Source organism: Falco punctatus (genome assembly GCF_963210335.1).
Source record: "Falco punctatus genome assembly, chromosome: 8".
Taxonomy (NCBI): Eukaryota; Metazoa; Chordata; class Aves; order Falconiformes; family Falconidae; genus Falco; species Falco punctatus.
This window is the reverse complement of record NC_137588.1, coordinates 25,194,818-25,217,770: the sequence shown is the minus strand read 5'-3', so window position 1 is coordinate 25,217,770 and position 22,953 is coordinate 25,194,818. Positions and strand designations below refer to the sequence as shown.

Sequence of the window (22,953 nt, the reverse complement as noted above, 5' to 3'; positions counted from 1 at the left end):
TTCCCACTGATAAATATGTTTTGGGAATGGTGGATGTTAATGACTACCTAGTCAATTTTAACCAGACGCACCATACATTGCTATCAAAGCAGCAGTGGTTTTCCTCAGCCATGTGCTACAGGAAAAGAGGATCATAGAAACATAGAATCATTTAGGTTGGAAAAGACCTTTAAGATCATTGAGTCCAATCATTAACCTAGCACTGCCAAGTCCACCACTGAGCTGTGTCCCTATGTAGTATCTATACACCTTTTAAATACCTCCAGGGACGGTGAGCTGACCACTTCCCTGGGCAGCCTGTTTCAATGTTTGACAACCTTTTTGGTTGAAGATATTTTTCCTAATATCCAATCTAAACCTCCCCCGGTGCAATTTGAGGCCATTTCCTCTTGTCCTATCACTTGTTACTTGGGAGAAGTGACCTACAGCCACCTCACTACAAACTCCTTTCAGGTAGTTGTGGAGAGGGGTAAGATCTCCCCTGAGTCTTTTTTTCTCCAGGCTAAACAGCCCCAGTTTCCTCAGCCGCTCCTCATAAGACTTGTGCTCCATTCTTCACCTTCATTGCCTTTCTTTGCTCCAGCACCTCAACGTCTTTCATGGGTTGAGGGGTCCAACACAGTATTTGAGGTGCAGCCTCACCAGTGCTGAGTACAGGGGGACAATCACTTCCCCAGTCCTGCTTTTCACACTTTATCTGATACAAGCTAGGATGCTGTTGGCATTCTCAGCCACCTGGGCACACTGCCAGCTTCTAGTTGTCGACCAACAATCCCAGGTCTTTTTCCACCAGGCAGCTTTCCAGCTGCTCTTGCCCAAGCCTGTAGCATTGCATGGGGTTTTGTGACCCAAGTGCAGGACCCAGCACTGAGCCTTGTTGAACCTCGTACAGTTGACCCCATTGATCCAGACTGTCCAGATCCCTCTGCAGAGCCTTCCTGCCCTCCAGCAGATCAACACTCCCCCCCAACTTGATGTCATCCACAGACTTATTGAGGGTGCACTTGATCCCCTCATCCAAATCATTAATGAAGATACTAAACAGGATTGGCCCCAGTACTGAGCCCTGGGGAACACCACTCGTGACCGGCTGCTGACTGGATTTAACTTCATTCACCACAACCCTTTGGGCTCAGCCATCCAGCCAGTTTTTTTCCCAGAGAAGCATATGCCCATGGAAGCCATGAGCAGCCAATTTCTCCAGCAGAATGCTGTGGGAAACGGTGTCAAAGGCTTTACTAAAGTCCAGGTAGACAACATCCACAGCCTTTCCCTCATCCACTAAGAGGGTCACCTTGTCACCCTCCAGAAGGAGATCAGGTTAGTGAAGCAGGACCTGCCTTTCACAAACCCATGGTGGCTGGGCATGATCACCTGGTTGTCCTGTATGTGCCGTGTGATGGCACTCAAGATGATCTGCTCCATAACCTTCCCTGGCACCGAGGTCAGACTGACAGCCCCATAGTTCCCTGGATCCTCCTTCCTGCCCTTCTTGTGGGTGGGCATCACGTTTGCTAACCTCCAGTCAGCTACATAAGATGGAAGCAAGTTTCATCTTCCAACTTCTTTGTTTCTCTACAGGCTATTGGAACATCATTGTCCATGGGCGAAAACATTCCTACAGACTGTACACGAAGCTGTTAAATGAAGCTATGCGCTGGGCCTCTGCCATTCAAGGTGTCATTGACAGCAAAGTTCCCATAGAAACACCTACACAGCAACTCATTCGTGACATCAGGGTAGGTGGCATCTTATTACTCCCCAAGTGAGTTGGGAGCAGCCAGATCACCACTGGCCTTACCCAGTGATTGCTGAGAATGTGGCAAGAAACAGGGTTGCTGTCTTAGAGGGGAAAATAAAGAGGAAAAAAAAAAAAGGAAAAGAAACCTAAATGATTATGCAACTAAATAATCAAATCCTATGTGAATTTTATTTTGCATTCACATGTTAACTGATCTCCATAAGTCTAAGCTACAGTTGTGTGCAATTACAAATTGCATGCAGGATTACACCATCAAGTATTTGCAAATCCCCGCTTCATCCTTTCCTTTCCTAAGCATCTTCAGGGCACAAATATAAAAAATTTCCATTCCTACCAGCCACATGACCTTGCTGTACCCTGAAGTCCTCTTTGTACCTGGCTATCTGTTCTGTAAACACATGTAGTACAACCAGGCAAATGCAGGGAGAACAGACTCATTACTACATACGAAACATGGTGGATCTGTGGTCAGAAAGTCTATTAACCATTTACTGTTGAAAGCTTGAAGGATATACCAGAGAGGAATCATGCCGTAAGTACCTGTTGCATGCCTGCATTAGATATCAGTCACAAGCCACATTTGAAGTCAAGATCCTGTGCTTAGTGACCTTTGGTATGACACAGCATTATGTTTAATTTTCAGAAATAATGTGCAGAATAATTTTTATATGTGAATTATGCTTTGGTCACTTAGTCCCTTTACAGACCTCCAGAAACTTAGATAAAGGTGATTGATCTTGAACCTAAACGTGTAAGGACATCCTGTGAAGGATTATCCCCATCTAAGGATAATATTTTTTTTCTTTCTTTTTTTTTTTTCTTCAGGAAAACAGCACAAACTTTGAAGTAGTGGAACAGACATATAGGAGGAACCCAATCTTGCGATATACCCAGCACCCATTGCACTCCCCATTGCTCCCACTACCGTATGGAGATGTTAGTGTCAACTGTAAGTATTTTACCCATGTGACAGAGTCCGCTCATGTTTTGAGGATCAGTGTGGAGCCTGAGCACCACAAAAGTGGTCTGTAAGCTCTCTCTGTGCAGGTGAAATCCATTTGGGGCAGCGTAGCCCACAGGGTTCTGAGAGGGAGCAGTCCCTTTCTCTGCCTGGAATGTATTCTGTGTCCACTGCCCCATATCTTAGGAACACTGAATCTTAAAGTAAATGAGGGCAGATAGTTTATCATCCATCTGGGGGATGCAGCCTGTAGCTGCAGCTGGGTTGCGAATGGCTCCAGTGGAAATCTACAACAGGATTACCTCATGCAACTGGCAGTGGGATAGTATTCATAGAGAAGCTGCTGTAAAACCAGGCTAAATGAATCCTTTCTTCAAATGCTTCAGGAACATAAAAGACCTAGACTGTCTGATAGGCCACCAGAAAACCAAAGCGATTTGCTGACGATTCCAGACTGTTTGGCATACTAAAACTGAAAGCTGCTGCTGAAGACCTATAGAAGAATCTCTAACACAGAGTGACTGGGCCACAAAATCTTTTCAGAAATTAATTTCAGTCTGGCTATGCAAATCAATGTACATGGGAAAAACAGTCTACCACATAGGTAGTGATCTAGTTCTGCTTAGGAAAGGGAACACAAATTTACATAGCTTTATGAAAATGACAACTCTTGTGCTGAACACAGAAACAAAATGGTTAATGCAAGGTTTTGAAAGCTTAGAAAAGGAAAGAAGAAAGTCTTTGTGCAGCTGCATTGATGTATCGTGCACCTGCATCTTGAATACAGGATGCAGTTTGGCCTTCCACATCTTAACAACGATGCAGGAGAAGCAGAAGCCTACTCAAAGATGATCAAAGGCATACAAAGACTTGCCTACAATTCAGAGACTAAATAGAGCAGGACTCTTCAGCCTCACAAAGAAGTTTTTAGGTCTAGAAGGTCTGTCATGAAGGTGAAAGGGGAGCAACTGCTTACTGTCTCTCATGATACAAGGATCAAATCAAGTGGCAGATTAAAAACGCAGAAAAAATACGTTCTGAAATACAGAAAAATTACAAAGCAAGTACTTAAACTGTGGAACTTACTGCTACAGGGCTGTGTCTTTGTATTCTATAATTAGTGCATGGCCAGCGGGGAAGCAGTGGCTGTACAGGAGATTCAGAAGAACCTACAGCTCCAGAGATGTGCAAGGGAGCATGCAAGCCTGCAGCAGTATGGTAGTATTGCATACTTCTGAGCAATTCAAAGCAGACATTTAGGTTCTTAAAAAAGTTAACCAGTTTTGGTGTAGGTCTTTTAAAAGTAAACAACAGGTAAAAGCTGCATCTGTGGCACAACAACGTGCCAATATTCTGTGTTGGCTCAGAGGTCAAAGCTAATACAGACACAGCGCAAAATTTTGGAAGTACACAAGCCAGGCTTTGATGTCTGCATTCAGGCACCTAAAGCCTTAACTGCATTAGTGACCCTCTGCTTTATAGGTGCTTCCAGGTGAAGAGACATTTTACACAGAGATGACTTTCTGCCATCCCTTCACCTGTGTCTGCAGATGAGGTACCAAAAGCTGTCTCTTGGTACCTCATCTGCAGACACTGATGCCCAAACTAGATTTCAATGCTAGTTTCCCTTAAAGATATTACTTTGTTTTTCTGCACGGTGTATCCAAAAACAGATTTGCAGTGACAAGTTAGATGTTAGCAAGTACTAGTTAAAACTGCATTTGCACATGTAAACAGGAAGCATTAATGACTTTTGAGTATAAATTTAAGTTCAGGAGATGAGCTAATGCTGAGGTTGCTGCTGTTGTGTGACAGACTAGTACAGTTGCTTGTAGTGTTGTTGGGTCAGTAGAAAATGAGGGAGATGCTCACTTCTTTTGTCACCTTTGTGATCATTCCCCAGTGCAACAGGAGAAGGGTTACAGCAGCCTACAGGATGAAGCAGTGAAGATCTTTAACTCCCTTCAGGAAATTGAGACGGTGTCTGACCCCATACCCATTATCCAAGGCATTCTGCAGACCTGCCATGATTTAAAGCCCCTTCGTGATGAAGTGTACTGTCAGCTCATCAAACAAACTAATCACATGCCACATCCCAACAGCACTGGGAACCTGCACCACTGGCAGCTGATGGCATGTATGAGCTGCACTTTTCTGCCCAGTAGAGGGATCCTGCGCTACCTCAGGTTCCACCTGAGAAGGTAAACGTCCTCTTCCCGTTCACACTGCTTGTCTTCCACTGCCTGTTGTAGTTCTTAGTCTCGCCCTCCCCCATGTGAACATCTTCCTGTGGTGTTGCAGCCTCCCACCGTTGTGCGCAGTTCTGCTGTATTCAAACTCCCCCCTTGCCACCCATCTGTTTTCCTGAAAGGATGTGGCAAGTAAGGCTACCCAAACAGAACACCATGAGACTCTGTTAATTACTTTACTAATGTGCATATAAATATTGTTAACCGGCAGGAAAGGTGAGGACTGTACTTTCATATGCATTGAAATACATACTACTTTGCAGCTGCCACAGGCAAAATGTATACTGTAGAGTAGTAGATACACTGTAGATCCAATTTATAATTTTTCAATATTTGCTTAAGTAAGCACGTAATACTTAGAACTTGTATTTCTAATCCGCTTTAACCTCCAGTTATCATGAACTAAATAATTTATATTTCTTCCAAATTCATCTTCAGTATCTAATGCAGCTTTCCAAAGCAGTCTGCACTGGGGCTGAGCTGCAGCCATGTAGCCTCACTTCATTCATTAATGATGAGAAAGATCGATGAAACCTATTTGATTCCTTCCCGGCTAGGAAAAAGCGAAGTGAAATTTGTTCCAATATACCAAACAGCTATATCCAGGGCCTGGTTAGAAGAGGTGCTGAGGAATGCTCCATGTTGCCATTTCATGTTTTTATCACTGGAATTGCAGATAATGTTATATTTAGAACTGCTGGCCTTGGAGAGAAGAGAACCACATAAAGCATTTACTTTCTGTCCTCTTGATTCAGAAAAATACTATTAAAGTGGCCCAAGCACAGCCAACAAATTAAAAAAACAAGTAAGAATAAATGAAAAAAAGCTTTACATTAAATTTCATTATTTTTAATCTCAATTTTGTAAATTGAGATGGTCAGTCCTATCTGTCTATCTACAGTAGATAGTCAGTCTACTATCTGCAGCTGGTACTAAACTCCTGGAAGTTTGAACTGCTTATTTTATATCTTGCTGAGAAATGCCACTGAAGTGACTTTGGAGTGGCTAGTAAAAGCAGGTTGTATGATGTAGGAAATAAGTGGGCTCCTTCTTGCTGTGGTGCTCTTGACATCACTATCTCTACTGAACACTTTACATGCAGTAGTCCAAGTTATGTGGTAACGCGTGCACTTTCTGGTTCTCTGTGTAATGGTTTTTTTTTTGTTTGTTGTTACAATTAGGGTAAAAGACCTCTTCCCAGGCTCAGAAATAGACAGGTATGCACAATTCATAAGCGATTCCCTGAAGAGAACAAAGACAAGGGAGTTTGTGCCCTCTCAGGAGGAAATACAGGCTCTTCTCACCCGTGAAGAAATGACTACAACTGTGTACTGCCATGGTGGTGGCTCCTGTAAAATAACCATCAATTCCCACACAAGCGCTGGGGAGGTAATGCGTTAGTAGCATTAACCAGATGTAAGCACATCTCTGTGTCTGGGTACAGGATCTGTTGAAGGGACTCCTTTTTCCTATCCATCTCCAATTTCTCTTTATTTTTGTCGCTGTATCTGCAAAGTTAGTAGGGAAAGCTTAGCTTATTCTGCAGGTTCAGAATTATGCAAGCCTTACACCTGGGTTGTAGAATATCAGTTAACAACTGTGCTACAAAATCTAAACACTGTTGGTGTTCTTCCCATTGGAAAGGTAGTAATTCCGAAGACCGGCTAAACACAGTTTTCTGGACAAGCTGAAATCCCAGTAATCTTTCTGGAAGGGGTATCCTACCAGTAACTTAATCGTTAGCAGGTCAGAAGCAAGATTCAGGTTATAGTAGGCATCTCTGTGAAAACACTAGCACCAAACAGAGGTAAAAATAGTAGTAAAAAGTGGAATTGCATACTAGAGGAACCAGGAATACTGTCATGATATCTAAATCCATTATGTGTCTGTTTCTTGTGCAGAGTTCGAATTCTCCTACCTTCAAAAGGGTAGTGGAGATTGAAAAGATTCAGAGAATAACAGTGAGAATGATCAAATCAAGCAATGGCTTCCTTGCAGGGAATGATCTTTTAGGGTTAAAATTCTTCTAATTTGAAAACAAGATAACTAAGGGAGAAATGCGATGGAAGTCTATGGAATTACGAGTGTCTTGAAGAGGTACTGGTTCTTTGTTGCGAAAGTATGTACAGTACTTACTCTGTGATTTTGCAGGTGGTTGAAAAGCTGATCCGAGGTTTAGCAATGGAGGACAGCCGTAACATGTTTGCGCTCTTTGAACATAACCAGCAGGTGGACCGTGCTGTTGAGAGTCGGGTTATCGTGGCTGATATCTTGGCCAAGTTTGAGAGGTAGGAGAATGTTTCATAAAACCTTTAACTCCTAGTTGGATGTAACGCTGGGTTAAGTGATAGTACACTCAGGTAGCTTCATCCGAAGCAGCTGAAGTGATTCAACCATTCTCTGGTGTGAACTTCCCTTTGGTAAGGTTCAAGTGCTCTTTCTCACTGTGTGGAAAACCATGTTCACATCTATTTTGGTGATGAAGAAACATTCTTTATCAGGCTTGTCAAAATTAGTAGCACCTTTATCAAAGAGCAAGGGTTTACTAGCAGAGCTCAGGGAAGATTTGCTTAAATCTGATAATGATCTTGTCAATTTACATCATAATAGCTGTATAAGAAGAGAGAGCAAGGATCTGGGCCTAGAAATGCAGCCCTGATATCTTACCGTGGACTCTGGTTTTGTGGCCAGATATACAAAGAAAGCAATACATTATGGCAGAGGCTGGCAATGCCATTGTCTATTTTGTATCTATTGTAAAGACAAAAATAAAATCGTTCCAAATGGTGGCAAGACTGATGCTTTTCATAGATTACATGGAATAAGTATCTTGAAAATGGGGAATACTTTGAGTCCTGACTCCAACTCTTGCATTTATCTAGGACCATTGATCTAATTTTCTGATCAAGTATATCTGATAAGAACTTTGGACCCTTCTGAGACAAAATTTTGTGTGACTCAGAGGAAAAAATGGAAGTTACCAGAAAAGTCTGCTGTACTGAAGTTGTCCTGGTATATCAGCTAGTTCTGTATGCTCTACGTTTCAGAAATGTAGGGGTATCTTCATGTTGCGAGTTGCACTGTGGGCATCCCAGTACTGTGGTGCTTCTGGTTACTGGGGTTTTCCACCTGTCATTCGCTTACCTATCTTACAGGCTTGCTGGTTCTGAAGAAGAGGATGAGGAAGGACAGTGGCAGCTGTATTTTAAGCTTTATTGCTTCTTGGATATTGAGAATGTTCCCAAGGACGGGGTAGAGTTTGCCTTCATGTTTGAGCAGGTAAGCTTGATCTTGGAGAACGATTTCGTTTCCAGGCAGAAACACACAAGAGTATAGAGAAAAATGGCTTACCTTTGTGTTAGAAGTGGGAATGCTGGTTGGAACAGAAGAATTTAGTGTGTTGGATTTTTGCCTGGAATCTACCAAGCAGATATACTGTGAAGTTCTCCAGGGAACAGGAGTATTAGAACAAAAGCAAGATAAATGAACAAGGGCTTCAAAAAACTAGAAGACTAATGATAATAAAATGCTTTTAAAATTTAATTTTAAAAGATATAGAAATTTGGATAATGATTCAAGAAGGATCATGAAAAGTAGCTGCTTGCAGAACATAGATGTAAAGAAAACTGGAAAATCTAGTTATCTGCATATCAGCTTACAAGAACAGCACATCCTTGGGGTGTTACAGGAATTAACTAAAAAACCCCATCGTTTGGGCAATTTCTTTTGATTAACAGGAGATTAGTATCTTCTGTTACTGGAAGAGAAAATGAAGTAACCTTGCAATCAGGGATGTAAAACTAAACTGACTGGAGTGCCCAGCTGTGTGATTTGTCCTATCTATTACTTCTAATGGACACTGATCTCGCTTCAGAAAACTGTAGCTGTTGAAAATTAGCATGTGTTAAAGGGAGTCAGTGACATGAAGACTGAAACTCTCTGATAGTCAAATGCATGGCATGTACATCATACAGACAATGAAGGGGCCTAGGAGGGCTTTCTTGAAGTGAAGATGCAGTATTGTTAACTACAGGATGTCTAGGAAATGGTCAGGAACAAGACATCATGGCAGCCTGTGGAAACTCAATTGTACCAAACTCCCTAATGGCAAGGCTTTCAGTCCACACAGCTCTCGCTAGCAAAGAGTGGTGGAAGAGAAGTAACAGTACGAGAACAGATGTTATTCAGATATTAGATGGATGTAGCAACCCCCACCCAAATATATTTCACAGGAAAACAGACAAAGGGAAGCAAGAAGATTGGGGGAGACATCAGGTGAAATAGGAGGAGGTAGAAGGTGTTGGTATGCAATGAGACTGAGGTTAAGAGTCTTGAGTTTATTGCATCTAACTCTCTGGTGCTGAATATGATCACACAGGAGCTGTAGCTGGTACAGCGCAAAACAAATTGCCTCAATTCCGATCTCTCCCATCGTTCCAGACCTAAGAAGTCCTCATTATAAGACTTTCAGTACAGGATAGGAGCCCCTCTGAGATCTCTGTCCTGTTCAGGCTTGCAGAAAGAGGTGCCCCTCCAAGACTGAACAGTTGGACTCTGACTTCTTTATTATAATGTCTGCTCCGATCTCCTGAACTATGCCTTTCCTGCTGGGATTGGCAGATGCCACAGGAATCCATGCGTGGACCCAACTGTGAATAAAGTGTGCTTCTGCTTTCTGATGAGTTTGGGGGACTTTCTGTTTGTTTCTTTGTAGGCTCATGAAAGCCTCATAGATGGTCATTTTCCTGCACCAGAGGACACTCTGCAGCGTCTAGCAGCTCTACGGCTGCAGTATCTTCATGGAGATTATTCCAAAATAAGTTGGACCCTTGATGGAATCTACCCAGTTAACAGACTAAAATCCAAAATACTGCACTCAACAAAGAGCAGCGGCACTACCAGTCATACCCTGGAGAGGAGACGGACCAGCTTCCTTGAAGGGACATTGAAACGTAGCTTCAAGACAGGCTCAGTAAAGAAGCAGAAGGTAGAAGAGGAGCAGATGATGGAGATGTGGGTAAAGGAAGAGCTTTCAGCTGCTCGGGCAAGCATAGCACAGAAATGGACCAAGCTGCAGGGACTCTCTCAGCATCAGGCCATGGTGAAATACATGTCCATTGTAAAGGAGTGGCCAGGTTATGGGTCAACCCTCTTTGATGTTGAGGTGAGCAATGCATAAACTCATGTAACTGCTGCCAAGGAGAGGCATCAGTCTGGAGAACAGATACAGCTGTATATGTCGCTCAGCAGCAGAAGGGAATTTCAGGAATTGGCTGCATTTTGCCTCAGTAAGCTTAGGGTAAGCCTGTAGTGCCACATACCCAAAGAGGTGCGATGCAGAGAGCACAGAGCAAGCAAGGTGGTGCATCCCAGTAAATGGAGGCAGACAATGGATTCCCACTTCATTAGAAGAGCAATAGAATTTGGGAAATTGTTTTGGGCTTAAGCAGGTGGAGGCTGGTGAAAGCAAAAGTAAAATGAAGCTCTGTTGTCCTTACCAGCAAAAAGTGCAATCCTGTTCTGCAGGAGAAACTGCTCAGGCTTGGTCACTTAGGCCACTGTGCTTAGCCTGCTAGAGTAGGAATCCACAGTTCCAGGTTTATCAGTTTTGTTGCTGCCTATGTGGATTACTATGGGAAGCTGCTTGCACTTACTATGTTACCTGCAAAGTAAGTAGAATATTGACCTCATAAATCACTTTAAAATCTGATGAGAGCTTCTAGGTATTACAAGTACAAATACTCAACTAGTATTTGATTCACAGCCACGTCACCTCTAAATCTTTGCAGCAGGATTGCCTTCAAGATTCCTTCTGCCAACATCCTATTTTTTTCTGTTGGGGGGAAGAGCTGAAATGTCCTATAGGAGCCAGAAATGGAGGGCTTTTCCTTGAATCAAAAATTATTTGATCCTCCACTGCATTTATGCAAAATTTCACGTTTCTTTTTCTGCAGTGCAAGGAGGGTGGATTTCCAAATGATCTTTGGCTTGGAGTCAGCACAGAGAATGTGTCTGTCTACAAGCGAGGGGATCCTAAACCACTAGAAACTTTCCAGTATGAACACATTGTTTTCTTCGGAGCACCACAGCCTAACACGTTCAAGATTACAGTGGATGAGAGAGAAATGTTCTTCGAAACATCCCAGGTATATGAAAGCACAAGACTTGTTATATGTGCAGTTTCGCTAGCACTTCAGTAAAGCTCTAATAGCCAAGGACTAGAAAAGTTTATATGCAAGAACTCCAGCTGAATGGACTGGACAGCCAAGGAAAAAGACAAAGGGAGCTTAAGCCTAAAGTGCCATGGCACCTCTTCTTGAATACAGGCATGAACAGAAAAAAAATTATGCTGGTTAAAAAGTGAAGGAGGTTGGATGGTCTTTCAGTGCATTGGGAACGTCCAGTTTTGGGTGCTCATGAGTGCACTTGGTGTTTTCGTTTCCTTCCAGTACATGAATGGAGTTCACAAACTCCAAAAAAATATAAATTAGTAGCATTACAGTTGCTTTTCTTTAAGCTACAAGCCTTTTAAGTGTCGCTACAGCAGAACACAAACTTGACGAGCACTTCTTTCCTTACAGTCATGTTCACATTTAGTATTACCTGCAAAATTTATAGTGCCATGACTTTGGACAAAGGGAATCTTTTTCTGCAAAACCTCTGGTATGCCTGAATGACATTAGGTTTTTAATGTGCTTATCCTCTGTTATTGTGTTCTCTCTCTAGGTGGGCGAGATAATAAAGATCATGAAAGCATACATCAACATGATTGTGAAGAAACGCTGCAGTGTCAAATCAGCCACCAGTGTGGACAGTCATGCTAGCATCTGGACTAGGTGATACAAATGAACTGCCATGAGAGAGAGGCAGTTGTTTAATGATTGGTATTTGCAACTTGCCAGCACAAGTGTAGCAAAGATGTTTTTTAAGAACTCCACTTGACTGACTACTGTAAAAACTGAAGTGACATCTACAGTACCATAGGATTTGCACCTCAGCCCAAGGACATTAAACAGTAACAAGTGTTGTTAAATATTAATGACGCAAAACTTGTTTTCCCCTTGCTTGTTTGATGAACAATGTACCTTAAAGAAGTCAGAAGCATCCTCCTTCTGCGTGTCCTCTCTGCTGCTTTCACCATTACCTGTCATACTGGCAGAAAAATTCACAACAATCATTTCTGCACTGCAGGAGACAGACTTAAGCTTCCTTATGAATTTCCAACATGCAGACATCTGGGATCGCAGCATGGTCTGCTAAAAGAATATTTGGTACTTTATTTATTTTGCAAGCAACTCTAAAAATATAAGTCACTGCGGGGGTTCTTCAGAATATACTAATGATCTGATCTGGTCTTAAAAGAAAATGCCTTTGTATAATTGAGGCCAAGTGGTCCAACTAAGAGGTCAAACCCTACATGAGAGAGCATTAAACAAACAAATAAAAACACCCAAGGTGATTCTTTACCTTCCCATAGAAGTACACAGGTACATGACTGTAAAAAACAGCACTTTAAGTTAAAATTCTGTATGTTCCCACATAGGAGAAAATCTCTGGGACTAGCACCACTGAAGTAGATCATCAGGTGCCATTCTGGGTACATTCCAAGGAGCACCTGTTGCCTAAAAATTAATGACTGCCTTTCCCCTATACAGCCCAGGAGATGAGATTGACGTAGTTGCATTTCCAGAAGAGCTGCTCTTCATAAACTCCAGGTTTTAGATGGAGGTCAGGGTTTTTTTACAGTGAGCAGCCTGCCTGTGTTAAGTTCCTTCTTTCTCTATATGGGATTTTAGGATGATGGATCCCTGAACTTTAGTTTTAAGTGAACTGTTTCTTACTGAGTGACTAGGTGCCTAGATAAATTGTTATAGGCAAGGATTTCACTTCCTTGATACTATTGTAAGCAGATGCCAAACTCTTCATCCTCCTCCAAACTCTATAATTGGAATTGCTCCCATCACTGAATCCCCTTCCTATCACCTCTAGCTCTCTAGTCATCAGCAAAACTTGAAAACAATGCTGTTTTGCCAAAACTACTGCTTCTTGGAGGTTTTTCTAGCTACTTGCTATTTGAAGAAGCAGATTTTTTTTTTCTTCTTGGTGAAAGATAAGAGTCATCTCCAGTCTCTTGACTTCAATTCAACTTGATTTCATTGTTTCATATTCATTGTTTCATATTCAGTATCAGCCGTATCATAAATTGGTTGCATTAGCAATTCAGAAACCTGGTGGCTAGCCATTTTCTATGACCCTTATCTAGTCTTGGGATCCCAGAATGCAAAGACCCATTCAGTGTCTTAATGAAACTGAAGAGCTGTATGTAGTGTGGGCCTTGCTCCATGTTTAAAATTGGATGTCTCCATTTCTCAAGAAGCAGCAGTTAAGGCCTGTTAGCTATGAAATAGAAATTTCATAGAAAAGAAAACTAGGAGTCAGTATGCAACAGGTTCTGTTCCAATGCAGCTTTAAGTTGTGCCGTGTCACTAATACTGTGTCACAGAACACCAGTTTTTAGGTTGACAGTCCAAGAAAAGACACTGTACATAATCCGTGCTTTTCTCTCATTTCCACTGCACTGCAGCATGTGCAAACACTGTCCACTTGCCACAAAACCAGCCTAAGAGGATAGCCACTACTGTGCATCGTACGTTCAACTGGAGTTTTGCCTTAAATAGCTTTACTGAAGGATCCTACAAGCATCCCCTTGTCGCTAAGAATAAAAAGATGAGCAGGTCACAAGCAAGCGAGAACAGGAATGCAGAGGCAACCTGAGAAGCAACACTTTGTATCGGTCCGTACACTGACTAGATCTCTTTATGTATCAGAGTAGCCTTGATTATCCCTGTCCTAACTGCACGAGCTCTGTGTTCTGGCTCTTGGGTTGCTGCAGGCAGCTTGAACCCACTTGGAAATGTAACTCCCATTACTGTTTGTTGTAATGTTGCTCATTTCTATTACAGAATTCCTTCTGCTGTCTTTTTTAATTTGTAACTGGCTTTACAAGATGAAAGTTTAATAAATTATTGGATTGCACAGGCTGTATTGACTCACAGACACTGTGTGCTCATGTTAAGATGTTTAGTCGGAGATCTAACACTTGGAATCAATGAATCAAAAGTGAATCAATGGTGTGAGGAGACAACAGCTTTTCTCTCAGAAGCAAGTTTTGCCTTTGTGGCGAATTACAAAAAATAGTTTGCTGTTGCATTGGGAAGGTTTGTTTTCAGCTTCTGCTCACTCTGGGGCTGAGTCACACCTTTGGTCAGTGGGAGATGTCCCGTGCAGGTTCAAGGGGCTGGTTCTGAGAGAGTTACTATGGTGAAAGCAGAACAAGGAATGAATCATCTCCAAAGGAGATCTGCAGGATTAGCTCCATCCCTTCTCTTTGGCACCTCCAGAGTCACTATGCAGAAAATCACTTCTAGCTCAAATAAGCTGCCAGCTGCATGACCTGGGTATGGGGTTCACTTAAGAGCATGTCACTGAAGTGGTAAATCTGGTCTGGGGGCAGCTGTGCTGTCAGTAACACACAGGCTCTTTGCTGCCTGCAAAAGTTCCCTTGGTTCCTGCACAGGTATGGAGGCCAAGCAGTGATGCATCATCACCATTAATATGCTCTTGTATGTCCCCTGGTCAGATGCTCTGAGAGCCTTGGGCCCCTGGAGATTCGTCTGTGTCATTTCCTCCCCAACTGTTCACAGAGTTTCAGTTTCTCCACCCTTACCACCTTGCATAGCCCTTCCAGGTCTTTCAGCCAGAAACTGCCTCTGCTTACTTCAGCAGTTGCTTTTCTTTCCTCAGCTGTTACGTTCCGTTCTGTACACTTGCAACGACATGCTGTCTCTGCGTCCTTTCTGCCTAGGAAGCCTGAAGTCACACACAAGCTTGCTAGGGTGGAGGAGGCTGTCAAAGCCAGCCGCCGGCTGCTTGGCCTGCACATGTCTCCTGGGCACTGCTCGGTCACTGCAGGGTACCACGTGGCATCTCCCCTACACGTGGCCCGCTGGGCTGCCGCTAACCCAAGCTGAATTTTTTCCTGGTGGCAAACACAGAAGGAGCCCTGGTCACCGTGGATTAAAGCAGGAACTAGCCAGTCAGTCTCACTCGCTTGAGACTCTTCAATTTCAGTCTCCACTTGCTTCCTTTAACATATCTCTATCACAACAGCAAATGCACTGCTGCAGGTCCAGCGCGACTGACAACATGCGCAAGTTCATCTCTGACTGGCTGCAGTGAATAACCAGCCCCCAAGGCGATGGCCGCCTCACCGTGTTCCCGCGCTCCCTTTCCACTTCTGTTGTATCACCCTGTCAGCGTGATGTGCAGTCCCTTCCGGCCTCCACCCCAGTATTTCTCTAAAAGTTAATTAAAGTTTGCGTGTTCTGATGTTTACTTTATATGAAACAGTTTTATACCAACAGGTGTTAGAGTTCGGCTTTGGAACAGGGTACAATTTATAATTGGTACCTACACCATAAAATGATTTATACACAAAATCACAGCACATATCACAACTATCTAGTTATCTAACATATAATTATTAAACCAGTTTGACTGTAAACTTCAACTGCTTATTTACACCTTCCTTACTTACAGCTTACTTACAACCACACAGCTTTTCCCTGTGTGGGCTGTACGTGGTACCATTACTCCATGCATTGACTTCAAACCAACACGCACCCCTCCCTGGGCAGTTAAGCAAATCCCTCACGCATGAATTCCAACCCCCACTGTAAAATACAAGCTCCTGGCTCTATGGATTGCAGATTTGCAAAGCTCTTGTCCACGTTTTACACCAGAAATCCCTAACGCCGCAGCTGGATACACGCTGTGGCCCCATGCCATTGCCAACACCGAGACAACTGCCGAGAACACGATCGCCAGTACAACCCACCTGCTCTGCCTGCCTGCTCAGCGCCGCTCTCAGAGCACGGCTGCACGTCCTCAGCCTCCCACACCCGCAGGGAACATCCTCTCTCCCAGCAGACCTGGGCTCTGCACCACCGGTTAGGATTGGACGCCACCAAGAGCAAATGCACGATGCCGGGTGATTCCTGGTTCTTGCCAGGCATGTGCTACGTCCTGCTGCCCCACGGCTTGGGCCGCCCCACCGGCTACAGCACGTGGCCGGCTGGCAGGGAGCCTGGCTCCGTCACCTGCTAATGCTGCGCTCAGGGACATGTCTGTGTCCTCCTGCAGCCCTCAGACGCTGCCCCCAGCACAGCAGCACCTCAGGCCTTCCTCAGCATGCTGCGACGGCTCAGGAGTGCCAGCACAAATGTGTCCTTCCCATAACAGCAAATGCCAATAAATCCTTCCTGAATGACCATCAATGAAATATCGCAGCCCGTCAGTACGAACCGAACCAGTTCTGTAATGGGTTAGGCATTAGGCACAGTTTTTGCAAGTCCCCCAACAAAGCACACACAGCCACAGGAGCAGCTTACCTGCCTTGCTGCTTTCTGCTGTTGCAACATGAGGCTAAGTGAGAGCAACTCAGCTGTTGCTGGTTGTGCCTTGTCAGGGCGTGCCCCTGGGCACAGCAGGATTTAAAGCAGGAGCCTTCTCACCCCGGCTCCCCTGGGGTACCTGTGTCTCAGTAAGCCATTGTCGTGGAGCGCAGCCATGCGGAGGATGGCCTGTGATTCCATGTGCAGAAGCAGAGCTGGTCCTACAAGGTGAGGCTGGTGTGGGGTATGGAGGTGCTGGGGCTGCCTGGTAGAAGCCCTGCTTGAGGGGAGGGGAGGGGGAGTCCCCTGGAGCTGGGAGGGGAGTGTTGCCTCCTGCCCCCAGCAAATGCCTCCTTGGGCTGGGGTTGAGAGAGCTGCTCTCCCCCAGCTGCTGTGGGTTTGCTTCTTGCAGAAAAGGGGAAGAGGCCCACCCCTGCCAGGATGTGGTACCCTGTCCTGGTGTCACAGGACACTCCAGCTGCCCATACTGGCTGTCCTGGCCCTTCCCCAGCACCCCATGCTGGTGTTGTGGGACTGTTGGCACTGCTCACCCCACGCATTTTGGGCTCCTGGCTGCGCCTCTTCAGGAAGCTGTGCTCTGTGGTCTCCCTTCCCAGTCCCTTGCGCTGCTGTAAGGCTGCCTGGCTGGTGGTGTGCTCATCTCTTGGTGGCTCAGTCATCAGTGCTGCAAGGCTGGTACAAGACAGAACAGGTACAAAGCAGAATGGTGGCTGCAGGGGACAATACAAGATGGAAATTTCAGGAACTCAGACTTTTTCCTCAAAGTAGCTCACCACCCAAACCCTGGGTAAATGTGCCCTCCTATTATCCCTGTACATGTGTAATTCACACTCTCATTTGACACTACCCAGATCATCTTTACGAAAGTAAAGACACTTCAATGAAACAGAAAGCATTTTGGTTGCTAATGGGGATGACATTCAACAAGGAGTATTTGTGAAATAATTTCAACCAACTACTTTGTAAGTTTAATTTGAATATGCCTACAAGGCTCGCTAGCTTTTACAAAGTACAAGCACCACGTTTTTGTATAATTATCTGCTCTATATAATCTGTTAAAGGGGAACTATAACACATGACATTTGAAGAGTTTTATAGAAAGCAGCAGTAGTACTCTTCCTAGCCATAGCATCCTGAGACACAGCATGCAGGAAAAGATCTTTGTTCTTACTTGTTTGAACAAAAAATGCACACCTAAGAGGGCAGCATGATGAAGAAAGCACAATTTGCAATAATTACTTTGTATTGCTGAAATTCCATTTTCTTAAAAGCCACCTTGGAGTGAGTTATTCTATTTATGCTGAAAAGGAGCAAAGCTAACAAAGAACTGTTGTTCTGTTTGTAATTATAGTCCCATTTGCATTAGCAAATAGAAATCCAGAAGGACTTATGGTCTGTGTTGCATTATTGTGCAATCACAATAAAAACCTCATCTGGTATCCTCTCCCACCCCCTCAGATCTGTTTAAAGTCTTACTTACCAGCAGATACTGTGACAGAGTGCACAGGAGTTTTTCAATCTGAAAATACCATAAAGGAATAAAACTAAGGAATAACAGCATTTATGTTATGCACCATTTGCAAGTTAATTTGCTATCAACAGAAAATTACCTTTATCTAGTGTGTTGTCATCTCTCATCTTAAACTCTTCAGAACTAAATGGGAAATGTCCATTAGAGTGACAATTGAATTTTTCTCTCCAGTAGCTAATCCCCTGTTTTTCCTAAGCTTAGTTCTTTAATATTGCTCATAATTCTCACTTTAAAACTGTGCAAAGTCTGTTCAATTTGGCCAGTAAGAACTTTATGTGCTGCTTGACAACAGAACAAATTTGACTAACGCTTATGAACCTGGGCTGCCTGTCCCACTGTGCTCCACACACGCAGCGAGAGCAGATGCATAACATGCCCAAGTTGTAATTCTGACTTCTAGCAACACAAATTGTAATATTTGGTTTATTTGTAGCCACACCAAAAAAATATCATTGACAGGCCATGCAATTTACTTCCTCCTTTCAAAAATGTTTAGATGCACAACACATGTCCAGAGCAGTGAGCAGATGGTGCATTTGGTTTAAAGGAAAAAATGGTAAGAAATACAACAAATCCATCAGGCCCAAACACTGCCTGTGCATAAGTGCTCATGGTTCATTTCTATGTCAATTAAGTTACTGATGCAGAAATAGTGTTAGAATAAACACTGGCTGTGCTAGTGGCAGATGTGGATTAACCTTTCCATAACACTCTTTGGAGACTGGGCAAAGTTTGAGAAGAGGAACCAAAATACATACTGCTCCACATGCCGTGGGAGGAGGCCATTCCCGCAGGAGTGGGCTCTGCCCTAACAAGAGGGAGGCCAATGACTGACAAGCGTCACATGTCCAGTTCAAAGTGTGCAAAAGCCTTTATGCATTTCCCCAAAGTTGGCCAGTTTTTGTCTAGAGCTACAACAGTCCAGCAGAGCCTGTGCTCCGGGATGAAGGAGCTTTAGAATGTCTTCCTAACTCCACTGCTCAGGGACCTGGGAAAAGCCCTTCACTTCTGTTCTTCTGTTTCCCTGCATATCGTCTTGTTTTAAGATTAATGTTTTTGAAGCTGATGACCTCGTCTGTCATCTTGCTCAATAGGATGTTTCTCCCAGCAAGCCATTACTGTAGCTAAAAATAACACTGCCCCTTGGCCAGCAGTCACAGATTTTGCAAGTCTGGAATTCAGATGACACTTAAAATCAATACATCTCATGCCTTAATTGCAACTGTTATATGGCTGTCAGTAATTTAACCTTGCCTGTATTTTATGAGGAGTTACACTGGGAGCCCTTATAAACTGCCTTAGAGTTAATTTGGGCCATAAGGTGCTAATGAATTACACCTCAATCAAAAAAAAAAAGGCACAGCGGAGTTCCCTTTCTGTGCAAGTCCAGAAGCAGCTGGATAAAAGCCATGTATAACCATATGTTTTCAACTGCAAAAAGAAAGTTACTAGCATTCTTCTTAAATACATCAAAGATTTTTATCATCTCTAAGGTTTTATCACAGTAACACTTGCTTACCTGCTTTAATTGTGATTGCAGCCCCTGTGCTATGTGCTTTTTTTACCCAATGATTAATGAGCTGTACCTTAGCTCTGATAACTGCTTCCATGGAAATAAAACCAGTGTAAGCAGTTTAGTGGTTTATTCAACTTTATTCTTTCAATAACAATACTGCTAAATAATCTTTTTCTGTGTTTCAAATGAAGTGGGTTATTCACCTGCACTAAGGCAGTTGTGCTTACTCAAACAAGAATCACCAGTGATTAGACAACTCGGGTATGATGAAACAAACATGAGAAATGGGGCCTTCAAAAATTATTTACATCATTCATAAGAATAAAATATACAATTTTTAATAAAGTATATATTCATGTGTGTTGGAGAATTAGGATTTTGCTACTAATTTCCATTTTCCATTTCAGATTCACACCTAAAAATGCTCCAAGTATAAACATCTGTAAAACTAGTAAACCTCAAAACATGAGAATTTGTAAATAATTTTTCCCACTTACTGCTCTTGTTAGAAAAGGACAATAACCAACTTTTTTTTTTTTTTAGTCCATTAAGTCAGAAGTCATTTGGCAAAGCACTTAGGCATATAAGCTAGACCAGAAGACGATAGGAACCAGGCTTTATGTTTCACACACTTCTCACACCAGGGTAAGTTTAAGGGGGGGTGAGGGTTATTTTCATTACATAGTAACTAGCATCATAACCACTTTTTCTACAAGTTACCTCAAGAAGTAAAGTGTTCACAATTGTGCCCAAAGTACCAAATAAACAACAGAAGTGCTTACTTCTTTGATCAGCAAACTAACACAATGGTTCCTTTGCTGTGCCCCTTCAGGCTGCTGTTCTAAAGTGGCATCTACAAGAAGTTCTCTATTTCTCAATACAAATGATAAACGCTTGCTTATCAAAATAGTGCAAACAGGAACAAAGAAAAGTGCTGTCAACGTTAAGTAAACCGCAGGGGGGGGAAAAGGCAGCTGAACATCACGACCTTGCACCATTGGTTCAGAGAAATCAGTAGTACTCTTCGTCAGACCAAATGTTACTACTATTTACCATATCATACTGCCATTACATGGGGAATGGATTTGGTCTTTTATATACCCTCCTTCCTAAAAGTAAATGCGTCTGCTCTTTGTATTGTGCATTAACAAAGTCTAAAGACTTTTTAAAAAACATTAATTGATCAAATTATTAAGAGTAATTAATATATACAATTCTGTCTTCCCTTTTTCCCTTTATTGCTTTCTTTGGAGTGCATAGAAAAGGCCACAGTGACACATGACATACAAAAATCAAGTTTAAGTTTTATGTAAAATACTCAAGTATTTTTAGCATTTATGTATACAAGTTTATTTACCATACACTCTTTCTCACTCTTTCCTCAGATACAGCTTTATTTTTTTGTTGGACAGATGATGTATTTCACCTGTAACATTTGGCACTTAATCCTAGCATAAATAAGAGTATTAGGGGGAGTAAATGTCAGGAGGATCTCATTACAGAACAAGAAACACTGTCACTGCAACACTCCTGTCCTTGGGTGTCACAGTGCAACGGATCATAAAATGGAGCAGGTATTTTGTGTGTTTTAATCTACTATGAAATTGCGCAAGCCTAATTTCAGAGTAGTCTGAAGACGTAAGATAGAATGCGGTACGTCTTCCTCTAAGAGCTACTCCAAGTGCAGATCTTTTCATCTTATTTAATTACTGCTCAGGTCCAGATACTAATTTTTGTTGTGAACATTCCTGCTATTTGTGCTTTCAAAACTTTGTGAAAGGAGCTGTGGAAAGAAACTAAACCATTTACTTAAAGTTATGTTGCAGGATAAAACAAATTCATGCCTTTGCTTTTCTAGGGATAAGGCTTTTATTATATCTTGTGTTTGCAGTTAGCTCTTAATAGGTATTTTTGTTAGCCCCACTACTACCTTCTGGGGAAAAGAGTAGTGATCTGCCAGCTTGCCACAGTCTCAGGCTTCAAATATTCTATGTTTATTTAATTTACTCCTAGATGGCATGGCTTTAGTGCAAGGTATTTCCCCTAACTCTTTTTTTTTCAAAATGTACATTCTACATTCTAAGGATTTTTCTTCCCTCTCCACTGCAACATGATTTTTTTTGGTGTGTGTGCGTCCCCAAGGTGGGGCAGAGATAATTCACAATATGATCTTCCTCCACTATAACAAGAAAATTAAAATTCTAGTTGGATGGGAATTAATACTTTGTTGTTTGGTAACTCCCTTCTCCCCTGCTATATCAAAATTTGTAACTGCTTATTACAAAAGTTGCTTCTACTGGGTAAGCCAGTGCTAGCAGCAAAACCCTTACAGCATATCAAAACGGTGCATCATTCGGCATGAAGTCATTAATAGATAACTGTACAAAGTTACAGAATTCACATAGAATTTAAGTGCATTTGTTAAGGTGATGTTCCATAAAGTACTGTTAGCATTAATTATTCCATTAAAAACTCTTTTCAGTAAAAAAAGAAAATACTGTAAATTAAGTACTATCACAGAACTCTAGAAACCTTGCACCTTGAATAGCTGAGGCCGAATGTAAAGAACTAACAAGGACTTGAATAAAAATTGCACTTGTATACAAGAACAAAATTTAGCTCCCATGGATAACCTTATTACTTTTCCAAAAAGAAGTAATAAAACAAGTAGCTCATTCCTTACGGCTTCACACAGTGAAGTTCATGCTGAATTGTGCAGAAGGAAGTTTCTCAATAGCTGTCTTTCGTGAACACATCGGTTTCATCATCATTCATCCCTCTTTGATAGCGTACTGAAGAGAAGGCACTCCAGTGAAAACGCTTCTTTTTATAGAGATACCATACTAATCCAACAATGAAGACTAAGACAATTAGCAGGGCAAATGCTACAGCCACCCCAGTATGATTAGAACCTGTAACAGAACAAAACAGAAATCATTACTCTGTAACAGTTTTGGTAAGGATATTTTGTCACGGGTTGATGCTTAGGTAGCTATACACTAGTATTGCACTCATCTAGTTGAAGTTAAAGCAAATTGCTTCATCATATTACTAGTCTTCATCACATAGGAAGGTAGGTTCCTATATGAACCAGTATTTACGAGCTTATTTTTGATCATTCCATTGTTAATTTCCTAATCAAGTTGAGGTTGGAAGGGACCTTTGGAGGTCAAAAACACCTTGCAAATGCTGCACTTGTTTCAAGGTTTGTGTGCTTCAGACATCTAGTGAGATCCTGGCCTCTCTTGGGAGTGGAAGGGAAATATGCTTCCCTTGGACTGAAAAGATCTTGTTGAGGTCTTCCTTAGCAGCATCAAGTTAAATCTGTTCTTGCATTCCTACTTCAGTGAAAATGTATACAAAATCAAAAAGATTCCACTGCTGCTCAGGAACTTGCCTGCTTAATGCTCAGGGAAATGCTTTCTTCCCTGTACAGGGCAGAGTATGAGGAAGTAATGTG

At 42.5% G+C, this 22,953-nt stretch overlaps 2 protein-coding genes across 10 annotated transcripts in view; one reads left to right on the top strand and one right to left on the bottom strand.

The window, feature by feature from the left end:
- LOC308068461 (unconventional myosin-X-like) overlaps window positions 1-14,013 on the top strand; it is a 93,684-nt gene extending 79,671 nt beyond the window's left edge. For both annotated transcript variants that reach the window (XM_080399134.1, XM_080399133.1), the window contains 9 exons: window positions 1,582-1,739; window positions 2,588-2,711; window positions 4,627-4,924; window positions 6,154-6,361; window positions 7,124-7,260; window positions 8,128-8,251; window positions 9,687-10,136; window positions 10,927-11,118; window positions 11,699-14,013. In XM_080399134.1, coding sequence (XP_080255260.1) covers window positions 1,582-1,739; window positions 2,588-2,711; window positions 4,627-4,924; window positions 6,154-6,361; window positions 7,124-7,260; window positions 8,128-8,251; window positions 9,687-10,136; window positions 10,927-11,118; window positions 11,699-11,812 — 1,805 coding nt within the window. In that variant the 3' untranslated portion in view covers window positions 11,813-14,013. The remainder of the gene's footprint in view (window positions 1-1,581; window positions 1,740-2,587; window positions 2,712-4,626; window positions 4,925-6,153; window positions 6,362-7,123; window positions 7,261-8,127; window positions 8,252-9,686; window positions 10,137-10,926; window positions 11,119-11,698) is intronic.
- LY75 (lymphocyte antigen 75) overlaps window positions 1-22,953 on the bottom strand; it is a 90,511-nt gene that overhangs the window by 21,219 nt on the left and 46,339 nt on the right. For 4 of the 8 annotated variants that reach the window (XR_013929974.1, XR_013929975.1, XR_013929976.1 and 1 more), the window contains exon 35: window positions 12,058-22,405. Coding sequence is in view for 1 of the 8 variants with exons in the window: in XM_080399135.1 (XP_080255261.1) it covers window positions 22,224-22,405 (182 nt within the window). In the remaining 7 variants the exon portion in view is untranslated. Of the gene's footprint in view, window positions 1-10,470; window positions 10,635-12,057; window positions 22,406-22,953 lie in introns of those variants that run through there. The other 4 variants (XR_013929971.1, XR_013929972.1, XR_013929973.1 and 1 more) reach the window with 2 other exon arrangements.